This window comes from Capricornis sumatraensis, chromosome 19, assembly GCF_032405125.1.
Source record: "Capricornis sumatraensis isolate serow.1 chromosome 19, serow.2, whole genome shotgun sequence".
Classification (NCBI taxonomy): domain Eukaryota; kingdom Metazoa; phylum Chordata; class Mammalia; order Artiodactyla; family Bovidae; genus Capricornis; species Capricornis sumatraensis.
In genome coordinates, this window is record NC_091087.1 from 9438648 (window position 1) to 9465291 (window position 26644).

A 26644-nucleotide genomic window follows, 5' to 3' on the forward strand; every position below is an offset into this window, starting at 1 on the left:
AGCCAGCTTTTTCATTCTCTTCTTTCACCCTCATCAAGAAGCTCTTTAATTCCTCTTCACTTTCTGCCATAAGGGTAGTGTTAATCTGAGGTTATTGATATTTCTCCCAGTACTCCTTGATTCCAGCTTATGCTTCATCCAGCCCTGTATTTCACATGAAGTTAAGTAAGCAAGTTGACAATATAGAGGGTGACTTGAAGTATTCTTTCCCAATTTGGAACCAGTCTGTTGTTCCATGTCCAGTTCTAACTGTTGCTTCTTGACCTGCAAACAGTTTCACAGGAGGCAGGTAAGGTGATCTGGTATTTCTATTTATTTAAGAAGCTTCCACAGTTTGTTGTGATCCACACAGTCAAAGGCTTTAGCATAGTCAACGGAGCAGAAGTAGATGTTTTTCTAGAATTCTTTAGCTTTTTCTATGATCCAACGTATGTTGGCAATTTGATCTCTGCTTTTTCTAAATCCAGTTGAACATCTGGAAATCAACATTCACATACTGTTTAAGCCTAGCTTGAAGGATTTTAAGCATTACTTTGCTAGCATGTGAGATGAGTGCAATTGTGTGGTGGTTTGAACATTCTTTGACATTGTTCTTCTTTGGGATTGGAATGCAAACTGACCTTTTCCATCTTGTGGCCACTGCTAAGTTTTCCAAATTTGCTGGCAAGTTGAGTTCCACACTTTAACAGCATCATCTTTTAGGATTTGAAATAGCTCAGCTGGAATTTCATCACCTTCAGTAGCTTTGTTCATAGTGATGCTTCCTAAGGCCCACTTGACTTCACACTTCAGGATGTCTGGCTCTAGGTGAGTGCCCACACCATCGTGTTTATCCAGATCATTAAGATCTTTGAAGCCTCAGATAGATGTCAGAATGAGTAATAAAGTCTTACTTCATTTTCTTTGAGTTATAAGAGGATCAAAATATTATTTTTCCAAAGCCTGTATGCTGAATCATGGTAGAAACTGAATAATTATTTGTTGAAATGAACTAACTCAGTTATTTCTTTGTTGTCTTTAAGAATGCACTCATGGAACAAGGCTCCTTCCTTCTGGACAGAGATATACTTAATTTCCTCCCGAAGTACAATGAGGTTTTATGGGGATTTTTCTTTCTAAAATTATATTTTAATACATTAAATATTTGAATATATAATGCTATTAATTTATATAGTATCTCTTTTGCAGAAATGATTCATTTAATTAGGGATGACTACATAGTTAGTAATGACCGTGAAATGTCCTCTCATAATTCTATAACCATTCAGTTTTCAAACTATTGAGTGGGCTAGATGCTGGAATATGTATTAGGGGTACAGGTATGAACCCCAAACAAGTGCTATTCTCAAGAAACCCTCAGATAACAATTAGGAGTCAGTTACATAATTTTCAATAATTCAGGAGAACAATGTCATACATTTTCTAATATTTAAAGCTCTGGGCAACCATTAGAGTATCTATTTTCTGGACCCACACAATTTAATTGATGAAAGCTAACCAGGGATTCCCTAATGGATCAGTCAGTAAAAAAATCTACCTGCAATACAGGAGACCTGGGTTTGATCCCTGGGTTGGGAAGATCCCCTGGAGGAGGGCATGGCAAACCACTCCAGTATTCTTGCCTGGAGACTCCCCATGGACAGAGGAGGCTAGGGGGCTGCAGTCCGTGGGGTTGCAAAGAGTCGGACACGACTGAGCAACTAAGCACAGCACAGAACAATCAGTGTTCACCATGGATCAGACACTATTCTAGGCTTTTTATGTAATTCTCTACAATTCTACCAAATATTTATCATCGATATCTCTTCATTTTTTCTTCAGAGATCACCTGCTGCAGGCTACCTTGCTAGAAAGTTCCAGAGTCTGTACTTAAGCTCTGGCAATTCTGGCTCCAGGGTCTGAGTTTTTAAACCTTTTACATACTGTCTCTTGAACAGGAGCTCTCTTACTGTGGCTTAATTCCTGCTAAACGCCCCTCTAGGTAAGAGGCTACCTGATGTCATCCAGGGCACGCTGCTAAATGCTTGCTGGCTGTGAGCAGTCCCACTGGACCAGTCATGCCCTGTTTCCTCTCTGACCCAGGATTCAGCCCCATGCTTTGTTTATGCCAGCTGTTGAGTGACTATTCATGACTCTCTGCAGTGAATATTCATGTCTTTCCTGCCCTGCAGCCTGCAACCCATGTTACTCAGGAGATGGATTAGGACTGTACCCCTTGGGAAACCATGGCAAGGAGCTGTCTACAAGGTCCTGAAAGAGACAGGAGGAGGGAGAGGTGGGTGAGGTTTGGAATTTTGCCCTCAAGACCCTGAGAAGGGGCATCTCTAGAAAACTCCAGGGCATTGAAAGTGAAAGTGGAAGTGTTATTGCATCCAACTGTCTGCGACCCCATGGACTGTAGCCTGCCAGGCTCCTCGGTCCATGGGATTCTCCAGGAGTGGGTTGCCATTCCTTTTTCCAGAGGATCTTCCTGACCTAAGGATTAAACCTGAGTCTCCTGCAATGCAGGTGGATTCTCTACCATCTGAGCCACAAGGGAAGCCAGAGGACTGGGTCTTTCCTAATCAGTTTCCTGAGAATTCTCTTTCAGGCTTGAGAGTCCTTCAATCCAGTTGACTAATCGAAATCTCATTAATTCAGAAGACTTATGGAAAGGAAATAATTGGTGTAATATTTAATTTTGAAATAGTTTTGTAACAATGTGGCCTATGATGTTTCTACATAAGTAAGCAAATTAGAATAGTTTTAAAATGCAGGCATTTTGAAGGATGAGAGAATTGATACTGATAAACTAACTGACGGTGAGCCCCCGGGGACACCCTGCGAATGCAGAAAGTCATCAAGAACAGAAAAGACGACTAAACACCACGTTCTGACGGCAGGCTCACTCTCAGCATCACGAGTTTAAGTGTGTGCCCCCATTTCTGCAGTGGGCATCATCTCCAGAAGTGTTTACGATACCTTGCACCATATACCTACTTAAAAGAAAGACAGATTGCACCTAGAAAAATGTGTCCCCAAGTGCTTTCAAGCAAAAGGATTCAGGAAGGCCATTCTACATGGTTGCACTTCCACGTGGAAGCACCCACCCTCCACAGATGCCTCATCAGGCTTTTAAGGAGGTTGCATGGAAATGCAATAAAAGGGCCTCTTGGCAGTGCCTGAACAGCCCCATCTGCAATCTTCTGACAAAGGCAGGCATGGGCAGGACTCCTACACTGAGACAAGACTACCCCTGGGTTCTGAGCAGACTGCTGCTCACATCACTTGGAGCATGGAACAGTTTGAAACCCAGTTTTAAAAGCAATAAATCATTTTCTGCAACACATCATAGGGCAATTTTCTTGGTTGTGGAAACTACTCAATGATAAGCCCACATGCCTTTTGGCCTTCCCACCCATCCAAGGTGAGGACCTCCATGTGTCTTCTCTAGAGACTGCAAGCATGTTTGTAGGACGCCTTGAGAAACAGGAGAAGGTAGCAGTGCATGAAGACAGATCTTAAACATTCAGGCATCTGTCTACTTGCACATCCCTTGGCCTGTGAGGCTAGGCAGAGAGGAGGGAAGCTGGCCCCATGAGGACTGGCTGCATGTCCGTGGCATCCCACGAGGATGGGGCAAGGAGCGCGGTCAGCTGTGCCCAGGCCAGGCCCCTCCTACAGGGTTAGCGCAGCACTGCCAGGGTGTAGAGCACCTAAGCCCACCTGGGAGGCAGTATGTGGGCAGAGCAGAGGCCAAAGCCTTCACAGAGGGAGAGCATCTTGATTAAGCCGAAGAGTGAGTAGAAGGTGGCCAGGTTAAGGGAGACAGGCCGCTGTGAGTCCCGGGCACTCAGGCTAGAGGCCACAGGCAGAGTGCAGGCCGTGGGCTACATGAATGCCAGTACAGGACCAGGGCTAACCACTTTCCACTTGGTGTGGTTTAAGCTGCATGGTCAGGAAAAAGCTAAGATGGGAGGTCCCAGCTCTGCCCTCACTGAGAATCCTCCACCCAGAGTTTGTGGCCTTTAGTTTACAGAGTACTTCCGTTTATCTTCTCAGCTACAACCCAGCCTTTAGCAAGAACACTGAGAAAGCACCACCCACTATAAGATACGAATGGAAATTTAAAAAAAACCTCAGCAAGCACAGACTTCTCAGTCTTCAGACAGCTGAAACAAAGATGACAATGAAACCCAGGGTGGGACGGCTTCCCAGATGACAGCAGGAGCAGATGATTGTGTCTCAAGAAGCATCACTAAAGGCAAGGGCTCATGTTCCTGGAAGCGGGGCTGACTGCCAGCCCAGAAGAGGGGAGAAGGTCTCTTACTTTGGCGAGCACAGCACTTGCCTCCTCAGGTCTTCCTCCCTCCCCTTCCTTCCTGGCTCCAAGGCTATCAGTGGCCTCTTGTCTGCCCAGAGAGAAAGCTGCTTATGTTATCAAACAATGGTTGGTTAAATTCAACCTCAGCCTTTCACCTTCTCAACAAGCACAGAGAGCATCTCCTGGTCAGCTGCTCCTTCCTACCCATCAGAGCTTATCCATTGCCTCTAGATACAGTGAAAGGGGTACAGAAGATGATGACATGTGACTGATGATGGTCCTTTTTTGGAGGACCAAGCACTGTGAATCAGCAGCAGAGTATTTCACAATGACAGCAATGTGGCCCAGGCAGCCACTATCCCTCCAGAGAGCGCGAGGGGACACAAGACTCACCTGTGGCAAAGACGACATTCCTGGAGACCAGACGATGCTCCACAATGGAGAACTGTGGGAGCTCAATCCTCTCCACGCCGGTCACAGCCTTATCACCCCCGCGCCAGTAAAACTCGATGTCATCTGTGGTGTAGCCATCTGCCAGGAGACAGAAGCAGGGACAGAGCAGAAATGAAGCATCATCTTGTCTAAAGAAACTGTCACTAGTAAAATGGAAGTAACAGCCTGCCCATGTGTGAAGGAAATTTGTTGATGTGCTTGTCTATGCATTACCATTAGGAGAACTAACTTTTGGATATTCTTGTGTTACCTTTGCTGTCTGATTTGGACCAGGCTGGTGTTGAAAAGCAGAGAGACTGGAGAGGCTGAGCACTCTGACCAAAGTTCTGCCTGGAAAGCCTAATTGTGGGGCTGACCTGGACTTTGCACAGAAATGTGAAGTAAAAACATATTCACAGTACTGAATAAGATGGTTGGAAGAAAACGTAAAAACTCTAAAGAATTCTGGAAAGGCAGCTCTCTCAACAACTATGAAAAAGTTAGAACACCGAGGGTGAACTTGCCCAATCAATGTTTCATAACTGCCGGGCAATTTTGGATGGTGTTGTGAGGTGTTCCTGGCCATGAGTTTGGCCAGCCTTAGAAATGCCTTTTGCGGAGACTCTCTTGGCCCTTAGAGATTTGAGCAGTGCTCTCAGCAGAAAGAGGAATGGTTATAAGCCAGATTATAGCTTCAAAACCAGCTCTTGGCATGGTCTCACGCTCACTCGGTAATCAATCAACGCTTCTTGAGAATGACTGAATAGGAAAACAGTGTCTGATGTTATCTGTAGCACTCAGGAGTCTTCTGAAGAATTGGGTCAACTTTAGTGGTAAAGTCAATTAAAAATCACACCTGTAGAAAAATAGCCTATGAATAAAAAAATAAAATAAAATAAAAATAGCCTATAAAAAAAAAGAATAGCCTATGAATATAATAACTTTTTTATTTGAACATATGAGGCCAACTCTAAATATCTAACTTTATACAAACAGACCAAAGCTGTGGGGATGACTGTTCCCACAGTCCCTGCCAGCTCCCTGGTCCATCTACTGTCTTCCCTCTAGGATTATGGTGGGCACACCTTCTGTCCCACCCTCCCCTCCGACTGCATGGCACTCCATTCTCACCCAGTGGCCATGGTGATCACCAATAAAAGCACAGATCTCACCAAGTCACTTTTCTGCTTAAAGCCCTCAAATGTTTCCCAATGCAATCAGCAAAACAAGTCCAAAGTCCTTACAAGGACCCCAAGAATCCACAAAGCTGACCCCGCTGTGTCTTGTAAGTGCATGCCCCCTCCCCTGAACACACAGGCTGTGGTTCAGACCAGCATGCTGTGTGCAGAGCTTACACGCCCTCTGAGGGTACATCCAAATCTTCAAGTGGCCCACTCTTCCATATATTTGCATCCTGACTTTAATAACACATGTGTAGTCAGGTCACCAGAAAATTGGGAGAATCCCTCTTCTGTTCAATTGCTTTAAAAAGGACCTTCCTGCCCATCCTCCACTTCAATTAAAGATTGTCGTAACAGAATCTACAGTCTCCAAGGCCACTCATTATGGTTCTCAGTTGAAACAGGAGCTGCTCTCTCACTTACATCCAAATTTGCCTTCCTGAAACTTTCAACTCCTTGGAGTTGTGTCCTCTGACCACACAGAAGCTACTTAACTTCCTAAAGTGGCCCTTCAACTATCAGCCCTTCAACATCATCTTTCCCTGAAGTCTGCATGCTAAATATCTTATGCATCCATCCTTCACCTTTGAAAAGCACAGCTCTCAGAAATCATAGTCGTCGTGTTGTGTGGAAGCAAGGGGCTTACTGAGGGGTCTAAACACCAGCCTGCCACCAGGGCAGCTCCCAGCACTTCTCACCATACATGCAATAAATGCATGGCAAAGTTAGTCATTTGCCATTCCCCCAAATTCAATACAAACGCTGACAACCTAAATCCACCTGAGGCTGATAAACTGATCTACAGTGGGCCAGGAGAAGACACAGTGGCAGCAGCCACATCTGGATATGCCAGGGATCAGGTCAGGGAGCAGGACACCTGCCTCTTAAGACTATGTCGATGCAGCTCTTGCCCCTCACAAGAGAAGCGCTACTCAACACTGAATTATCAAGAAGGCATCTGAATACTCTTCAAATGGAAGAAAATTGCCAAGATGTAGAAAGAGCTGGCTTGTAAAGCTGAGCTCCTAATGCGAAATGAGGTTTACTCCAACTGCAGAGGGTCCCAGGAGTACAGCAACTTGGGCAGGATGAAGCACACTGTGAGACACCGCCTCTCAGAGTTCATTTTCTTCTCACTGAAGAGACCGAGATGGAGAGCATTTGTCTTATTTTATTTCAGCACAACAGACAGACTCTTAGTCAAATTAGAGTGGAGAACTCTTTATACTGAGCCTCTCTCTGTCTCTGTCTCTCTCTCTTGCCCTCTCTCTATCATGAAAGTAAAATTTGCAGAGCGAAGGATTAAACCTCTAATCTTTAAAACAGTTAAAAATTATGTCATAAAAAATTACATATGCCTTGCCAATTAAAGATAAGAAGGCCTAAAACACAAAGTGCATGAAAAAGCAATACAGATACACACAGCTTTCAATCTCCAGGGTGCAGTTCTGCTCATCCAAGGGGTATCGTCTCAGGTCCATCATGCACGCTGCGGTCGTCGTGATTCTGAAACACAGAGTAAGGGCAGATGGGAAGAGAAATACAGCAGAAAGCTGCTTCTAGATAAACACTGAGTAACCAGGAGGTAGGACCCCTTTTCTCAAAGCATACCTGATTAAACATATTTCATGATATACACTAAACGAATAGCTTTTCATTATACTGCAGGCCAGCTTTATCCAAAAAAGCAACATATATATAATTATAAAATTTTATCTTGTTAACTTTGGATAATCAGGGGCAGAGAAAGGGGCTTCTTAGGAAGCACTTACCTTGAATTTTTATTCTGTCTCCTTGTCTAGTGACACGCTAACTTTTATTGCACAGAGAAAATATACCTGGTGGTAACACCCTTGATTTAGATTAAAACTGAATTCTTTGGCTTTCAGTGTGAAATATTCATGTAGCTCCCAGTCCACAGGCTACACGGTGGAACTCTGAGCCAAACTACACGTTGGAACTCTGAGCCAAACTACTTGGTTCTATTTTATTACAGTTGTCTGTTGGGCTAATAATACTCCAGGCCTTTTTACCACAAGATCATCTATCTTTTCAAAGAGAATATTTGGCTTCCACATTATTGATTATGAATCAAAATTGAGTGGGTTAGTATCCCTTGAGGTCAGCTGCAACCATATAAAGGATTTATATTGTGACCTAAGGTTAGTTAAGCTTCTACTGGGTAATGGGTAAATCCACTGTACATGAAGATCAGAAACATTAAGTTCATTTCCTACTCTGCCAAAAGCCTCATTTTAGAGAAACCAACCTACTCAAAGCCTCTGTTGAAAATGCAATGATTAGGCTACCATGTTTTATTCTCTTTCTAGAATTCCCAGCCCTTCTGCACCACAGTCCCAGCTTACCATACTGGGCTGCGTTCCTGATTCAAGGACAGCCAATAATGAGTTGACCAAGAGTCTAGGATGCAGCTTGGCAAAAGGCAAAACAGAGCTAAAGGAATTCCTTTTCATGGAGATGAATTAAAGATGAGAATAGAGCTGAATTTGCAAGTTCATGAATTAGAGGTTCGTGATGCCATTTTTGAACTGGAGAGTCAGGCATAGAAAGCATTAAGAGAGGTGGAGACAGTGCAGAGAGTCAATGATAAGCAGACAGCAGCACTGAGGCTGGGCCACAGCACACAGCGTTGCGGGACATGCACAACACATCTCAGGGAACAGTAGCTCAGAGCTGATGGGGAAGCTGTGTAAATGGAAGCCTGGGCTGTGCTCATTCAATGGTGAATCTTGAGCAGGAAGAAGTGAGAAAGTCTTCTCCTGAGATCCCTGGAGTTACACTGAACTTCCAGACATTTTAAGGTGCACCTTTCTCTAAGCCTAGTTTTGAGCTTTCTCTTGACAGACTTCCATGTGAACATCATTCACAATAAACCTTCTACCACTTAGGCAACATGAGCAAGTTCTGTTGCAAAACACCTGTCAGACACCAGGCATGTGCCAATTATATTAGGGTTGTCTCACTGAACCTAAATGCAGGTGCTAAAGGAACAGAGTAAAGCATGTCCTTCTATTAGCACTGGGTTAAGCGGCAGGTTGAGGAAAATTCTAATTTCCAACGGCTGAGCAGTACAGTGAGGGAAAATACCAATCTATTTGGCAATGATGGGTCAATGCTATTTTTTGCTCTACAAATAGCATGCAAGTGCCGTGCAGACATATGCTGTAAGATCCACACCGATGGTGAAAGTATGTCCTTTCCAAATGTCATAACACTTCCAATCATCATTCCAAAGAGTGGATTACATTCTATCCAAAGTCAACAAATAGCTCTTTGGTATATTTTTCTATAGCATCTGACTTCCTAGCCAACTGAAGAACAAGCCTCACACTTTGAAATTCTGACATGTTTCATGGCAGGCTGTCAACCCGACATCCATGCAAGACGCCTATAAGGCAAAATAAGAATAGAGTTCTGTTAAAAGTACAAATTTTTATAAAGAGGAGAAAAAGATCTCTATTAGAAATGCTCAAATTTTAAAACTTTCCTACATGTTTTAGTACCTATTCACTTCATGAGTCAATAACCGAGATTACCATTTTTGTTTCTTTTCCTTTTTTGTTCCCAATTATCATCATTAAAACACATGCACACACACAAGCACACACACACATCCATATTGTGTAGGGCCTCACATGTATTGTGACTTATGTAGAGTATTTCACAGGAATCACTGGAAATGGGAATCATGAAGCCAGTAGAATTGCTGAGTTTCCTCAGCACAGCTGCTGTCCTGTCTTCCTCTGGTGTCATACTATCATATGGAGTCCTGTTCCTACGGACTTGGGGAATAAGGTATAAACATCTATGCGCTACTCTTCTTCCTCTGGAAGAAATACACAGAAAACCCTCTTGTGGTGGAAAGTTAAGTCGTGAGAGCCTATTCACGACACAGTGGAAGAAAGAGGTCTTTACGCCATTGAGACAGAAAGGCAAGAAAAAAAGAAACAGGGGAGAAGAGGGATCAAGAAGGGCAGAGCAGGCCAGAGCCTCCGCACCATCAACCACACTGACTAAACTCAGAACAGGTTTGGAGATTGGACTTTTGGAGTGAAATGACCAAATTTTGTACCCCAGGGACTTTGCAGAAGCCATAGTAGGGAATTTCATAGTCTACAGAACTGAGAACTCAAGTCTAGTTAATGAAGGTGGACCAAGGGCAGGGAAGCCCCAGTAGCATTCAAGTTCTAGTTGCATAATCCCTGACATGCAAGCATGTGTGCACGTGCACACAGGCACATACATTTCATATTTTTTCTAATCAATTTTATTTGTCCTGAAAAGTGACTTTAACCAACAACCAGTTCCACTTCCATCTGAAAGCTGAGAATTCCACTCCTATTTCTAAGAAACAGTGGTGAAGTCAATAAGAAATATTGGGTGAAGATTTCTCTCCAGTAGATCCTTTTTTTTCAGTCATAGCATGCAGTCACATGTGCACTTTACATACGGCTGGCTGAGAGTTTGCTTTGTGCCCAGGTCCGGGCTCAGCACTTGAGTACTCACGCATTCCATCTCACAATGCCCACATTGTAGAGGTCTTCTTCTTCTTCCCATTTTGAAGATGAGCAAACCAAGGCTTGGAAGAGTGAGGATGCTGGTCACATACAATGCTCCTGAAGGCATGTGTGGCACTGAGATCCAGCCAGCCTGAAACCTGCATTCACTCGTCTATATTCTTGATACCTCACCTGCCTTAAATTACAAAATATATTCAACTTTTAAAAGCCTACTTCTTTTTTTCAAAGAAGGGCAAGTATGGTATAGAAATATGTCATATGTACATATTTATGATATATATGATCACCGAAATATACACACACAGAAATTGTATCCATGTATATATATCATATATGTGACAAGTTGGAAATATAATATGTAAAAGGAGAAAATAAATATTTTAATGCTACACCTGCAGTAACAGCAGTGCTATTTTGCCCATTGTGGAATATGGTACAGTTTAGTAGGTAGTCCTGTGTAACTGATATATCCCTAAAGATATGTTTAGCAGTCAAATGTATGAAAAATCAAGGAATAATTGTGTACTTTGTAAGGGAAGCATCATCTCAGCAAGTTTAAAATCTATAATGGAACACCTGCCATCTTTGGACACTGTCTAGAAACTACTTCTGGGAAGAACGGCTTTTAGCCAGTCAAAATGTTCTTACTTTATCAATTATATCAAGCCTATGAGATGTACTTTGGTGTCAGCACTTCCATCGTTAAAATCCAAACAATTAAAATGTATAAGGGCAGATGCAAACTCTTCATGTCAAGAGTTTGCCAACCTGCACAAACACAGATTTCTCCACAGACCACTGGAGAGGCTGTGGTGTAAACACTGCTCTTGGCTGGTCAAGTACACATCTCCTATTGCCACCAGGACTTAACTGAAATGCCAGCTCTTTGGCCAAAGTACAACAGTGCTCCCTGTCCTTGCTGGGAAAGGGGGACTCTGGGACCCACACCTACAGTGAATCACAAGGCAATATACACACTCTCCTCCCCACTTGCACGATATTTTACATTCATGGTTAACACCGATAGAACAGAGGTTAAATGTCCTTGACAAGCTTTCTCAGAGGACTTGCAGAACCAAAGGATTTCAGTTCTGCTGTCTCTCCTCTTACCACCCATTTTAGTGTTGTCATTACACTCGGGACTGTTTATACTTAGTGTGTCCTTCCATTTGTTGACTTGGAGGTCCCTTGCTCATCCTTAGATGGACCTGGAGAAGAGCTTCGTCCCCTGGAGCCATCAGTATTTAGAACATCAGCCACAGGCAAACAGCAGGTGTCCCGTAGATGTTCACTGAGCAAAAATGACTTTGAAAATATGGGAACCAGGAATAACAGGCAGAGCAGAACTCAAGGAAAATATGAAAAGAAAAAGGTGGCTTCACCCTTCCTGGTTTCAGTCCCCTAAACCTCAGAGCCAGAGGGGACACTCACCCTCTTGCAAGCATTCCCAGTAGGAGCTCTGGCCTTACACTTTTACTGATACTCTGAGAGGCTCCCTGGGCTCACTGGTCAAGATCGTTGGGTGATACTCCATGTGCTGATAGCCTGGTGGTGTCTGTGAATCCTTCGATTACAGAAGAAATCCTCAGCAGGCTGATTTTCATGCTTGTGAGTTTTTCAGCTTCCATGCTCATGAGGATCACAGCAAAATGCTGCCATTGTTGAGGTCATGGCCTTTGAATTAAAATCTTGTTAAACAGGACCAGGAGCAAGTTAGCAGTACCTCCTGTGTGACTTCTGGCTTGCACTGCTGCTGCTGCTAAGTCACTTCAGTCATGCCCGACTCTGTGCGACCCCATAGATGGCAGCCCACCAGGCTCTGCCATCCCTGGGATTCTCATTCTCCAGGCAAGAACACTTGCACTGGGGATGCTCAAATGTCTGAGAAGTTTGGCAATGGTCGCTATGATTTGCAAACAATATGGGCCAATTTTGTGCCCTGCTCTGTCTGACAGACTGTGTGGACTGACAGTCCCAAGCTGAGCCTCCAAGAGACATTTGAGCGTCTGCCTCTGCTGTGAAAAAGCCACGCTCAAACGAGTCTGCTGGTTCTAGGGGAGCTATTGACATAGGGAGCAGAGGCCATCCATCCCTGGGTCTGTGGGGAAACCAGCCGGAATCCACAGGGAAGCTGGTTAATCACCCGGACACACAAGCAGTGTGCACTTATTATCATTATAAAATAGGCTTTCTAGCTGTTTGCTATGCAGCAACACTGTGGCCATCATAGATAACAGATGCAACACAAGTAACTACACAATTGGCAAAGCATAAATTATCTTATAAGGAAATAGGCCTCATAACCTGATATTTCTCAGGGGTGCCAAAAAACTATAAAGCCCTTAGTAGATAGCATTTTCCTATAACTAGACCATTTACTTCTGGATTTCAGCATAAATCCACTATTGTTGAATAAACATCAATTCTGGTAAAGTGAGTCGTTGTTATCAGGCAAATGACAGGGACAGTCTTCTGATTTTCAAGCAATATGGTGATAAAGCAACTCAAAGGCCAAAACTGGCAATAATGCTATAAGTCAAAACCAAAAGAAAAGTGTGTGTCAGAGCCTCAAGCACCTGCCAGGAATGGAAATGTCAGGGTAGATGACTGAGGTAGTCTCAAGGAAAACACTGAAGGTTCAACTCTCCAACAGGAAGGGAGAAACTATTTTGAGAGAATCAAAAAAGTACTTTGAGACTTTGAGTCTCCAAAACCATCTTGATGAAAGTGAAAGAGGAGAGCGAAAAAATTGGCTTAAAGCTCAACATTCAGAAAATGAAGATCATTTTTGGCATCCAGTCCCATCACTCCATGGCAAATAGATGGGGAAACAGTGTAAACAGTGTCAGACTTTATTTTTTGGGGGCTCCAAAATCACTGCAGATGGTGACTGCAGCCATGAAATTAAAAGACACTTACTCCTTGGAAGGAAAGTTATGACCAACCTAGACAGCATATTAAAAAGCAGAGACATTACTTTGCCAACAAAGGTCCATCTAGTCAATGCTATGGTTTTCCCAGTGGTCATGTGAGAGTTGAACTATAAAGAAAGCTGAGCACCGAAGAATTGATGCTTTTTAACTGTGGTGTTGGAGAAGACTTGAGAGTCCCTTGGACTGTAAGGAGATCTAACCAGTCCATCCTAAAGGAGATCAGTCCTGGGTGCTCATTGGAAGGACTGATGTTAAAGTTGAAACTCCAATACTTTGGCCACCTGATCCAAAGAGCTGACTCATCTGAAAAGACCCTGATGCTGGGAAAGACTGAAGACAGGAGGAGAAGGGGATGACAGAGGATGAGATGGTTGGATGACATCACTGACTCAATGGGCATGAGTTTAGGTAGGCTCCAGGAGTTGGTGATGGGCAGGGAGGCCTGGCGTGCTGGAGTCCATGGGGTCACAAAGAGTCGGACAGGACTGAGTGACTGAACTGAACTGAACTGAACCATCTGGATCTAACGATTGCACCTGGGTGGTGTATGTGGCGTTTGTATCTAGAAAGATAGCCACTAGCCACATACGTGTGCGTTCATGCTCAGACATGTCTGACTTTTTGTGATCCAGTGGACTGTATGTAGCCTGCGAGGCTCCTCTGTCCATAGAATTTCCCAGGCAAAAATACTGGAGTGGGTTGCCATTTCCCTATCGAGGGTATCTTCCTGACCCAGAGATCAAACCTGCATCTCTTGCCTCTCCTGCATTGGCAGGCAGATTCTTTACCTCTTTACCACTGGGGAAGCCCCTTTGCCTATTTATAATTAAATTTTAAATCAAGTAAAATGAAATCAAATTAAAAATTCAGTTCCTCTGCAGCACTGGCAAGCTTCCAAGTGTTCAGTAATCACCTATGTGTTTATGCTAAGTTGCTTTGGTTATGTCTGACTCTTTGCGACCCTATGGGCTGTAGCCTGCCAAGCTCCTCTGCCCATGGGGTTCTCCAGGCAAGAATACTGGAGTAGATTGCCATTTCCTTCTCCAGTGGATCTTCCCAACCCAGGATCAAACCCATATCCCTTGAGTCTCTTGCATTGGCCAGCAGGTTCTTTACCACTAGTGCCACGTGGGAAGCCCCCGTCACATATGGCTGGTGACTACTGTATGGGATGGTACAGATTCTAGAACATCTTCATCACCACGGTAAGTTCCACTGGAAAGGGTAAGAAACATCAGTCAGATAGGATGACAGACTGGCCCTGCCTGCTAAAGCAGCCTCCCAGCTCCTCTCCCCTCTTCCCTCTCCTTCTGCTTCTCTTCTCTCCCTGCCCTCCCTCTCCACCCCCAACCCAGCTTCCTCCCTTCTCCCCTCACCACCACAGCTTTAAAGGGCACACTCTAGTTGAAAGTGGTTGAGGGACACAGTCAAATGCACACAACCCATCACCTCCAAGAAAAGCCATTGCCGCTAGAGGCAGATATCCGCAGGGCAGGAAAACAAGCATGCCAGAGCAGGAAGTGTCATTCAAGACTATTTAAAGTACCATACCTTGCATAAGACTTCATGGAAGAGTGGGTTAACCAGCATTTCTAGGGGACAAGACATAACAAAGGGAGTGCATTAACCTGACCTTCAGATTTATATCCTAAGGACTAAAGCTCCCAACGTGAGCCTGAGACTGAAGGGGGCCAAGGTCACCATATTTAAAGTCTCACTAGAAAAATCACTTTGTCTCCATGATTGGCCCATCTAAGGACTAACATGAATAAAACAAAGAGATATTCTATGAAGAGTATGTAAGCATCCAAAATGAAAGTTTAAAACTTGGGAAGATATATGTCTGACTGTCAAAAAGAATGAATTCTCTTTAAAACAAAGACAGGAAGACATAACGAAAGGACATCCTAAGATGAAGGCAAAGATAGACAGACAGTGTAAAACTGAGAAAAGAATGCAAGGAATCTCCAGGCAAGTGCTGAAGTGAAATCTATACTGAACACAGAGACAGCAGAACTGACACAGTTGCAAGTCATTTAATGACACAAATCACTGAGGGATCTTGTTAAAATGCAGATTTTGAGCAAGAGATCTGGGTAGGTCTGTAGTTCTGAATCTACCAGATGATGCTACTGTTGCTGGTCTGGGGACCACAGTCAGAGTGGGAAGGAGAGAGTCAACTGTAAAACCTTCCTAAGAGCAGAGGAAGAAGACAAACCTTTGAAAACAGAGAGACACAAGACAGAAAATCGGTATGCAACTGAGTTTTATTACACAAACCAAAACCAAACAGCATTCAAATAAGTGAGACAGAATTAAACATGAAACAAACATACTTTTTTAGTTAGAGTAAAATATGCCTAACATAAGATCTACCTTTTCTCACTTTGTAAGTGTACAGATCAGTGGCATTAACTGTATTCACATCACTGTGCAACCATCAGCAGTATCCATATTCAGAACTTCTTCATCTAAGAAAAAAACCTGCTATACCCACTAAACCATAACTCCTGATTAACTCCCCAGTAATAACTCCCAGTAACTCCCCAATAATCTCCCTTGGGGACCTGGTCACCTGGTGACTTCATTCTTACTTAGTTCACTTACCATAATGCTTTCACGGTGTAGCATGTATCAGATTTCCAAACCTCTTTAAAGGTTGAAAATATTCCACTGTATGTACAAAACACACTCATTTTTCAGTGTACATTTGAGTTATTTCTCACATTTCAGGTGTTTCTCTCTTTTTGACATTGTGAAAAATGCTGTGCTTAACATTAGTGTACAAGTACTTGTTGGAGTCTCTGCTTCTGCTTCTTTTGATAAATATCTAGAAATGGAATTGCTAGATTGTATGATAATTCTGTGTTCAGGTTTTTGAGAATTTCCACAACGGCTAAACTATTTTACATTTCAACAGCAGCACACAACGTTCCAATCACTCCATAACTGTCAACACTATATTTTCCCCCACTTTTTGATTATAGCTATCCTAATAGATGTGGTATCACACCATGGTTTTGATTTTCAGTACTTTAGTGGCTAATAATACTAAGCATCTTTAGTGGCTAATAATACTAGGCCATTTGTATATCTTCTTTGGAGAAATAGTCTATTCAAGTCTTCTGCCGATTTTTGAACTGATCTCTTTTCTGTTGTTGACTTATAGTTCTCTATATATTCTTTTTTTATACTAATTTATTTTTTATTGAAGGATAATTGCTTCATAGAATTTTGTTGTTTTCTGTCAAACCTCAACATGAATCAGCCATAGGTATACATATATCCCCTCCCTTGATATTAACTACCCTTCTATATGATTTGCAAATACTTTATCTAATTCTACAAGCTGTCTTTTCCCTGTCAGTTCTGTTCTTTGGTGCAGATATGTCTTTAATTTTGATGTAGTCTGGTTTATCTAATTTTTTTCTTTTATTGCCTGTACTTTCATGTCATATCCAAGAAATTATTGCCAAATCCATGTCATGAAACTTTTCCTCTATCTATGTCTTCTAAGAATTTTATACTTTTAGCTCTCACATTTACATCTTTGATCCATTTCAAGTTTATTTCTGTATATGATATAAAGTATAAGGTAGGCATTCAACTTTACTCTTTTACATATGAATACCAAGTTTCCCCAGCAATATTTGTTGAACCACACTCCTTTATTCATTGAATAGTCTTGCACTCCTGATGCAAGACTATTTCATTTCAATATATACACAAGAGTTTACTTCTGGGCTCTCTACTTTATTTCATTGGCTGATGTCTGTTCTTATGCAAATGCAATGCTATTTTGTTATCATCAGTCAGTTTACTCGCTCAGCCCTGTCTGACTCTTTGCAGCCCCATGGACTGCAGCACACGAGGCCTCCCTGCCCATCACCAACTCCCGGAGCTTGCTTGACCTCATGTCCATAGAGTGTGTGAGGCCATCCAACCATCTCATCCTCTGTCATCCCCTTCTCCTCCGGCCTTCAATCTTTCCCAGCATCAGGGTCTTTTCCAAAGAGTTAGCTCTTCGCTTCAGGTGGCCAAAATATTGGAGCTTCAGCTTCAGCATCAGTCCTTCCAATGAATATTCAGGACTGATTTCCTTTAGGATTGACTGGTTTGATCTCCTCATAGTCCAAGGGACTCTCAAGAGTCTTCTCCAACACCACAGTTCAAAAGCATCAATTCTTTGGCACTCAGCCTTCTTCTTCACGGCCCAACTCTCACATCCATGCATGACTACTGGAAAAACCAAAGCTTTGACTATATGGACATCATAGCTCTGACTATGAGAACTCATTGCTCTGACTATGAGAACAGCATGAAGAGTATGAGAAGGGCAGGAATTAGTTCTTTATATGTTTGGTAGAATTCCCCTGTAATGCTGTCCAGTCTTGGACTTTTGTTTACTAGCTTTTAAAAATTATTACCATAATTCTATTTCACTTCAAGTGATTGGTGCTCAAGTTATCTGTTTCTTCCTGATTCAGTCTTGGCAGGGTAAATGTTCTAGACATTTGTCTATTTCTTCTAGGTTATCCAATTTGTTGGCATAAAATTTTCTTTAATATATTCTTACAATTTTTTATCTCCATGGTATTGGTTGTTATTAATGTTTCTCATCTTTCAATTATTTCTTTATTTCAGTTCTTTCTCTTTATTTCTAAAAAAGATAGTTTCAAACAGTTCTTGGTTTCACTGGTTTTCTATTTTTTTATCACTAATTTATTTATTTTCTCTTTGATTGTTTTTATTTCTTTCCTTCCACTCAGTTTGAGCTTTGTTTGATCTTCTTTTACTAATTCCTAAAGGTGGTAGGGTAGTTTTTTAGAGATTTTTCTTGTGTTGCTATAAACTTCTCTGTTAAAACTGCTTTTGCTTCATCTGTAGATTTTGAAAAGTTATGTTTCCATTTGCATTAGTCTCAGAGTACTTTCTATTTTCCTCTTGGACTTGTTTGTGGATGCACTGGCTTTGTAGCAGCACATTTTTTTGTCTCCATGTGTTTGTCATTTTCCCATTTTTCTTTCTAAAATTGATTTCTAGTTTCATAAGGCTATGGTTAGAAAATGTTTGCTATATTAATAATCTCTATCCTCTTAAATTTGTTTAGACCTAGTATGTGATTTATCTTGGAGAAATTTCCACATACATTTGAAAAGAGTGTATATTTTGCTCTTTGGAATGTAACATCCTACAGATATCATTAAGTCCTACTAGTCTATAGTGTCATTTAAGATCCCTGTTGGCTTACGGATTTCTTTCTGAATGATCTGTCCATTGACATCAGCGGGGTGTTATTACTGTGTTTTGTCAACTTCTCTCTTTATGTCTATTAATATTTGCCTTATATACCTAGATGCTACTGAATTGCATCCATATATGTTAACAACTGTACAATAACAGTCTCTTCTTATATTGATCCCTTTATCATTATAAAATTTCCTACTTTTATCTTGTTTGATATGAGTATTGCTACCCCTACCTTCTTGGCCTTTGCATTTGACTGAAATATCTTCTTTCATCCCCTCACCTTCCGTCTGTGTGTCTTCAGCTCTGAAGGGAGTCTTTTATAGGCAGCATACAAAGGGACCTGTTTTAAAATCCAATAACGCACTCTGTGTCTTTTGATTGGAGCCTTTAGTCCCCTGACATATACAGTTGTTATGAAAAGGAATGCATTAATATAATATTTACTGCCATTTTATTGCTGGTTTTCTAGTTGTTTTTAGTTATTCTCTATTCATTTCTTCTTTTTATTTCCTTGTGGTTTAATTAGTTCCTTCAGTAGTTGTTTGGGTACCTTTCTTTTTGGTTTTTGTGTATCTACTGCAGGTTTTTGATTTGAAGTTACCAAGGGGTTCATATATGTTGACATAAAACTATACTTATTTTAAACAGGTAGTCACCTACGTTAAAGCATATTCTGAAACATGTACATTTTTTACTGCTCTCCCCTCATTTTGTGTTTTTGGTGCCATATTTTCCATCTTCATGTCTACCCCTTAACTGTTTATTGTACTTACACAATTATACTTTTATAATTTTTCATCTTTTAATGTTTCTGCTGTTCAAGTGGCGGATCCTCAGTTCTTCCTGTACAATTGCCTTTCCTAACGTGATTTTCCCTTTCCTATAGATTCTAACTTATTTTCAACTTAGAGAAGACCCTTCACGTTACTTTTACTGTAGGTTTAGTGTTGATAAACTCTTTTAGTTTCTGCCTGTCTGCTTGAGAAGTTATCTCTCTTTCTGTTCTAAAAGATAATCTTGCTGGCTACAGTATCCCAAGTTGCAAGATTTCCTTTTTAGCATGAATATACCATGTCACTTCCTTCTGGCCTACAAAGTTTCTGAAGAGAAATGAGCAGACCGCTTTATGGGCATTCCCTTATAAGTGACTCTTTTTCTCCAGTTGCATTTAGAATTCTTGCTTTATGTTTAATTTTTGCCATTTTAAGTACTATATGCCTTTATGTTGGGTCTGTTTGGCTTCATCTTGTTTGAGATCCTCTGTGCTTCCTGTACCTGAATGTCTGTTTACTTCTTCACATTTGATCACTTTTAGCCATCATTTCTTCTAATACATTTTCAATCTCTTCTCTTTTTCTGCTCTTTCTGGGACTACCATAATGTGAATGTTGGTATACTTCATATTACCTCAGAAATCTCTTAAATGCTTTCAGTTTTTAATGTGTTTCTTTTTCTAATTGAGTGATTTCCATTATTCTATATTTCAGATCACTTATGCTTTCTTCTGTATCACTTAAAAGTTTGCTATTCATTCCTTTTTGTTTTTTTTTATTTCAGCTGTTGAACTATTTATTTCTAATTGAGAGTAGTTTTCACTGTGTTTATCTCTTCTTTTCCCTAGATTACTTAGTCATCTTATTATCAATGCTTTGAATTTTTATATGGTAAATTGTTCATTTCTGTTTCATTCTTTTTTCAGGGGTTTTCTCTTGCTCTTTCAATTGACAGCAATTATTTCCTATGCCTTTTCATTTTGCTTAACTTTCTCTGCTTTTATGAATTTAGTTGAAACAGTTACCTATTGCAGTCCTAAAAGGGTGTTCTTATGTGAAAGCATTCCTATAGAGAATGAGTATGTGCGATGCCTTCGATGGGAGAGCTGGATTTGAGCTGGGTGCAGAGCACGTTTTTCCTCGGGGTGTACTGGTAGCTATCACCTTGGTAGGTGACGGGGTCAGAGGTGCAGGGACTAGAGCTGACACTGGGTGTGTGGAGGAGATCCGCCTCTGTGCAACAGTCACCATCGCCCTATGAGAAGCCGGGTCAGATTCCAGGTCACTGTAGTGGAAGCCCCAAGAGTCACACCTGACCTGGCTCTTTATATTTAGGAGTATGATTTTACCTCTTCCTTCACCAAGACCTTTGCCCCTGGGGGGGTCAGTGCTAAAGCAAGTAGGGCCCACACTGCATGTGCTCTACTCTGATGCAGCTTGTGTGCAAGCCCCCTTTGTCCCTCACCATCAGTCACTGTACCTAGCCTCAGCCACCTCCATCCTCTTACAGAATAGCTCCACAGGGCTGGTAAGGTCCATGTGGACTCTTTACGTGTATGGGTTGGTGAGCTTTGGTAGTGCAGCCATCATCAGAGATCTGAGCTGCTTCTGATGCTTTTCCTGAGTAACTGCCAACAATGTTGGCTGCTGCCTCACCCAGGCTCTGCCCTGGGACTATGTCATTTCTGCATCCGAGGGTTGAGTCTTTCCCTAGTCATGGCTGCCCCAAATACAGTGCATGTTGCAATATGGAAAAAGTGGAGCAAGAAAGCTCACACTACTTGGGGCATGTGACATTGGTCATGGGAAACACAGGAGCCAGTGAAGCTGACCTCTCTCTTTTGCCTCAGATACAGGCCAGTGTATGAGCTCCTCACAGGTGAGATTTCAGCATCTGATCACCCTCCTGTTAGTCTCAGCAGTCCTCCAACCAGCCAAGGGGGCTTGTCTCCCCAGCACAGGGTCCCAGGACTGTGGTTTGAGCTGCTCACCCTCCAAGGTGGGTGTCTGCCAATGTAATGTCCTTTTTCCTTTAAGTCCCCTCTCAGGGGCACAAATTCTGACCTGATTACTCTTCTTCCCTTCCTACCTGATTATGTGTGTATCTTTCTTATAGTCTTCTTCCAATCTCCAGCTGGTCTTGCATGATACCTGTTCCACATGTAGAGATATTTTTGATGTGTTCCTGGAAGGAGGTGAGCTCCATGTCCTCTCACTCCAACTCGTACTCTTAGATCTTTCCCTACTCCCCAATACTCTGCAACTGATTTTTCATATGTTGATTTTGAAAATTTCAGTTTTACTAAATTTGTTTTTTAGATGTAACAGTTCTTGGGGCAGGGGGTTGTTGCATGGAATCTTTAGGTTCTCTACAAAGACTATATCATTTGCACATAATTTTACTTCTTACTTTCCAGTAAGAAGAAATATGGAATAAGCAGGAATCCTTGACTTGTTATTCATCTTATGGGGAAACATTTTACATATTCACAAATGAATATGATATTGTGAGTTTTTCATAATAGGCATTATCATGAGAAAGTTTCCTTCTAGTTCTAGCTCTTCATGCATTTTTATCACAAAAAGGTAACAAATTATGTCAAGTGCTTTTTCTGCTTCAGTTGAAGATGACCATGTGTTTTCTAACTCTTCATTTTGTTAATGCTCTCTTCCCATGTTGAACCATTCTTGCATCCCATGGTTAAAATCTACTTTGCTCATAGGATATGCTGCTGAATTTTCTAATGTTTTATTGAGGATTTAAATTAATATCTGTCAGAGATATTGGATTGTTGTTTTCTTTTCATGTAAGACCTTTGGTTTTGGTATCAGGGTAACGTCAGCCTCACAGAATGTGTAAGGAAGCATTCATTTCTCTCTAGTTTGGTGAAAGAGTTCAACTTTACCTTAACAGGGGTTAATCCTTCTTTACATGTTTGGTAGAATTCACCAAACTTATATGTAGAGTACATCATATGAAATGCCGGGCTGGATGAAGCATAAGCTGGAATCAAGATTTCCAGGAGAAATATCAATAACCTCAGTTATGCAGATGACACCACCCTTATGGCAGAAAGTGAAGAGGAACTGAAGATCCTCTTGATGAAAGGGAAATAGGAGAGTGAAAAAGTTGGCTTAAAACTCAACATTCAGAAAACTAAGATCATGGCATCTGGTACACCACTTCATGGCAAATAGATGGGGAAACAATGGAAACAGTGAGAGACTTTATTTTCTTTGGCTCCAAAATCACTGCAGAAGGTGACAGCAGCCATAAAATTAAAAGATGCATGATCCTTGGAAGAAAAGCTATGACAAACCTAGACAGCATATTAAAAAGCAAAGACATAACTTTGCCAACAAAGGTCCATCTAGTCAAAGCTATGGTTTTTCCAGTAGTCATGTATAGATGTGAGAGTTGGACCATAAAGAAAGCTGAGTGCTGAAGAACTGATGTTTTTGAATTATGGTGCTGGAGAAGACTCTTGAGAGTCTCTTGGACTGTAAGGAGATCAAACCAGTCAATATTAAAGGAAATCAACCCCGAATATTCATTGGAAGGACTGATGCTGAAGCTGAAGCTCCAATACTTCAGTCACCTGATATAAAGTACTGACTCATTTGAAAAGACCCTGATGCTGGGAAAGATTGAGGGCAGGAGGAGTAGTGGACAATAGAGGATGAGATGGTTGGATGGCATCCCTGACTTGATGGACATGAGTTTGAGCGAGCTTGGGGAGTTGGTGATGGACAGGGAGGCCTGGCATGCTGCATGCAGTCCATGGGATTGCAAACAGGACTGAGCTACTGAACTGAACTGAGAATTCATCAGTGAAGCCATTTGGTCCAGGGCTTATTTGTTAAGAGGTCTTTGATTACTGAATCAAATACTACATTATAGTTCTGCTCAGATGTTCTACTTCTTCATGATTTAGTTTTGGTAGGTTTTGTATTTCTAAGACTTTGTCTTGTTTCATCTAGGTTATCTCCTTTTTCGGCATGTAATTTTTCATAGTATGTTCTTATAAAGTTTTTTATTTCTATATAATTGGTAGAAACTGTCCACTTTTCATTACTGTTGTTAGCTATTTCAGTTTGCTTTTTCTTAATCTATTTAACTAAAGGTTTCTCTATTTTGTTGATCTTTTCAATGGGTCAAATTTTGGTTTCTCTGACCTTTCTACATAGTTCTATTACTCTATTTTATTTATTTATTTTGTTCTACTCTTATTTTATTCTCCTTGCTAACTTTGGTTTTAATTTGCTCTTTTGTTTTTAGTTCGTAAAGGCAAAGTTGAATTCTTTTTATTGGATGTGTACCCAGGTATAAATTTCCTTCTTTGCACTGTTTCCCTGTGCAAAGTTTTAGTATTATAGTAGAACTGTCCATTTTTTCCTTTCAGTTCTGCGACTGTTTGTTTCATATCTTTTGGAGTTCTAATGTTTGGTGCACATAAGTTTATATGTGTCTTATTTTCTTAGAGAATTGACTCATCAATGTATGGTTTTCTTCTTTGTCTCTTATTCATCTTTGACTTAAAGCATACATGTTCCATAGTAATATAGTCATTTCAGCTCTCTTCTGATTCCTATTTGTATGGAGTACATTTTTCACTCCTTCACTTTAAATCTGTTTGATCTTTAGATTTTTAGATCTCAAGTGAGTCTCTTATAGATAGCAGAGAGATAGATCCTGTTTTATTTTTTATCCATTGTGCCAGTCTCTAGTTCTTCTATGAGGAGTTTAATTTATTTGCATTTAAAGTCATTACTGATAAGCAAAGACTTAATTCTGCCTCTTTTGCTACTTGTTTTTTGTAGATCCTACAGTCTTTTGTTCTTCCACCTTTTTTTTCTTTTTTGTTGAGTTGATTTTTTTGGTTTGTCTGTTTTGATTCCCTTCTCATTTTCTTTGTGTATATCTTAGTAATTTTCTTTATGGTTCTCATGAGGATTATATATAACATCTTAAAATGATAATAGTCTAATTTTAATTGGCATTAGATTTACTTTAACCACAAAGGTGCTTTGCACCCTTCATGCTATTAACATTATAAATTGCATCTTTTTACATTATGCACCTAATAACATAATTTATAATTATTTTTATGCTCATCTTTTAAATAATGTAGAAAACAAGGAGCAAAGTTACAAACAAAAGTAAAATAATACCAGCCTTATTTACCTTTACTCAGTTCAGTTCAGTCGCTCAGTCGTGTCCGACTCTTTGCGACCCCATGAATCGCAGCACGCCAGGCCTCCCTGTCCATCACCAACTCCTGGAATTCACTCAGACTCACATCTATCGAGTCAGTGATGCCATCCAGCCATCTCAACCACGGTTGTCCCCTTCTCCTCCTGCCCTCAATCCCTCCCAGCATCAGAGTCTTTTCCAAGGAGTCAACTCTTCGCATGAGGTGGCCAAAGTACTAGAGTTTCACCTTTAGCATCATTCCCTCCAAAGAAATCCCAGGGCTGATCTTCAGAATGGACTGGTTGGATCTCCTTGCAGTCCAAGGGACTCTCAAGAGTCTTCTCCAACACCACAGTTCAAAAGCATCAATTCTTCGGCACTCAGCTTTCTTCACAGTCCAACTCTCACATCCATACATGACCACTGGAAAAACCATAGCCTTGACTAGACGGACCTTTGTTGGCAAAGCAATGTCTCTGCTTTTCAATACGCTATCTAGGTTGGTCATAACTTTTCTTCCAAGGAGTAAGCATCTTTTAATTTCATGGCTGTAATCACCATCTGCAGTGATTTTGGAGCCCAAAACAATAAAGTCTGACACTGTTTCCACTGTTTCCCCATCTATTTCCCATGAAGTGATGGGACCAGATGCCATGATCTTCGTTTTCTGAATGTTGAGCTTTAAGCCAACTTTTCACTCCGCACTTTCACTTTCATTAAGAGGCTTTTTAGCTCCTCTTCACTTTCTGCCATGAGGGTGGTGTCATCTACATATCTGAGGTTATTGGTATTTCTCCTGGCACTCTTGATTCCAGCTTGTGATTCTTCCAGCCCAGTGTTTCTCATTATGTACTCTGCACATAAGTTAAATAAGCAGGGTGACAATATACAGCCTTGACATACTCATTTTCCTATTCGGAACCAGTCTGTTGTTCCATGTCCAGTTCTAACTGTTGCTCCCTGACCTGTATATAGATTTCTCAAGAGGCAGGTCAGGTGGTCTGGTATTCTCATCTCTTGAAGAATTTTCCACAGTTTATTGTGGTCCACACAGTCAAAGGCTTTGACATAGTCAATAAAGCAGAAATAGATGTTTTTCTGGAACTCTCTTGCTTTTGTGATGATCCAGCAGATGTTGTCAATTTGATCTCTGGTTCCTCTGCCTTTTCTAAAACCAGCTTGAACATCTGGAAGTTCACGGTTCACGTATTGCTGAAGCCTGGCTTGGAGAATTTTGAGCATTACTTTACGAGCATGTGCTGCTGTTGCTGCTAAGTCACTTCAGTCATGTCCAACTCTGTGCAACCCCATAGACGGCAGCCCACCAGGCTCCCCCATCCTTGGGATTCTCCAGGCAAGAATACTGGAGTGGGTTGCCATTTCCTTCTCCAATGCATGAAAGTGAAAAGTGAAAGTGAAGTCGCTCAGTCGTGTCTGACTGTTAGCGACCCCATGGACTGCAGCCCACCAGGCTCCTCCATCCATGAGATTTTCCAGGCAAGAGTACTGGAGTTGGGTGCCACTGCATTCTCCAACTCGCATGTGAGATGAGTGCAACTGTGTGGTAGTTTGAGCATTCTTTGGCATTGCCTTTCTTTGGGATTGGAATGAAAACTGACCTTTTCCAGTCCTGTGGCCACTGCTGAGTTTTCCAAATTTGCTGGCATATTGAGTGCAGCACTTTCACAGCATTATCTTTCAGGATTTCAAATAGCTCAACTGGAATTCCATCACCTCCACTAGCTTTGTAGTGATGCTTTCTAAGGCCTATTTGACTTCACATTCCAGGATGTCTGGCTCTAGGTGAGTGATCACACCATCATGATTGTCTTGTTCTTGAAGATCTTTTTTGTGCAATTCTTCTGTGTATTCTTGCCACCTCTTCTTATTATCTTCTGCTTCTGTTACCTTTACTAGATATCTTTATATCTTGATACAACTTCAAGTTATTGTATAGTATTCCTCCATTTTACCCTGAAAGTCTCCCTCCAGCCTTGGGGCAGGTCTGGTGGTAATAAAGTCCCTCAGCTCTGGTGT

The 26644-nt window shown here is 41.4% G+C and overlaps 1 protein-coding gene across 3 annotated transcripts in view; it reads right to left on the minus strand.

Moving 5' to 3' along the window:
• The window catches only part of GABRB3 (gamma-aminobutyric acid type A receptor subunit beta3), a 281905-nt gene that overhangs the window by 37593 nt on the left and 217668 nt on the right, over positions 1-26644 (minus strand). For all 3 annotated transcript variants that reach the window (XM_068991199.1, XM_068991198.1, XM_068991200.1), the window contains exons 5-6: positions 7340-7422; positions 4697-4834 (exon numbers count right to left, since the gene is read on the minus strand). In XM_068991199.1, the coding sequence (XP_068847300.1) occupies positions 4697-4834; positions 7340-7422 (221 nt within the window). The remainder of the gene's footprint in view (positions 1-4696; positions 4835-7339; positions 7423-26644) is intronic.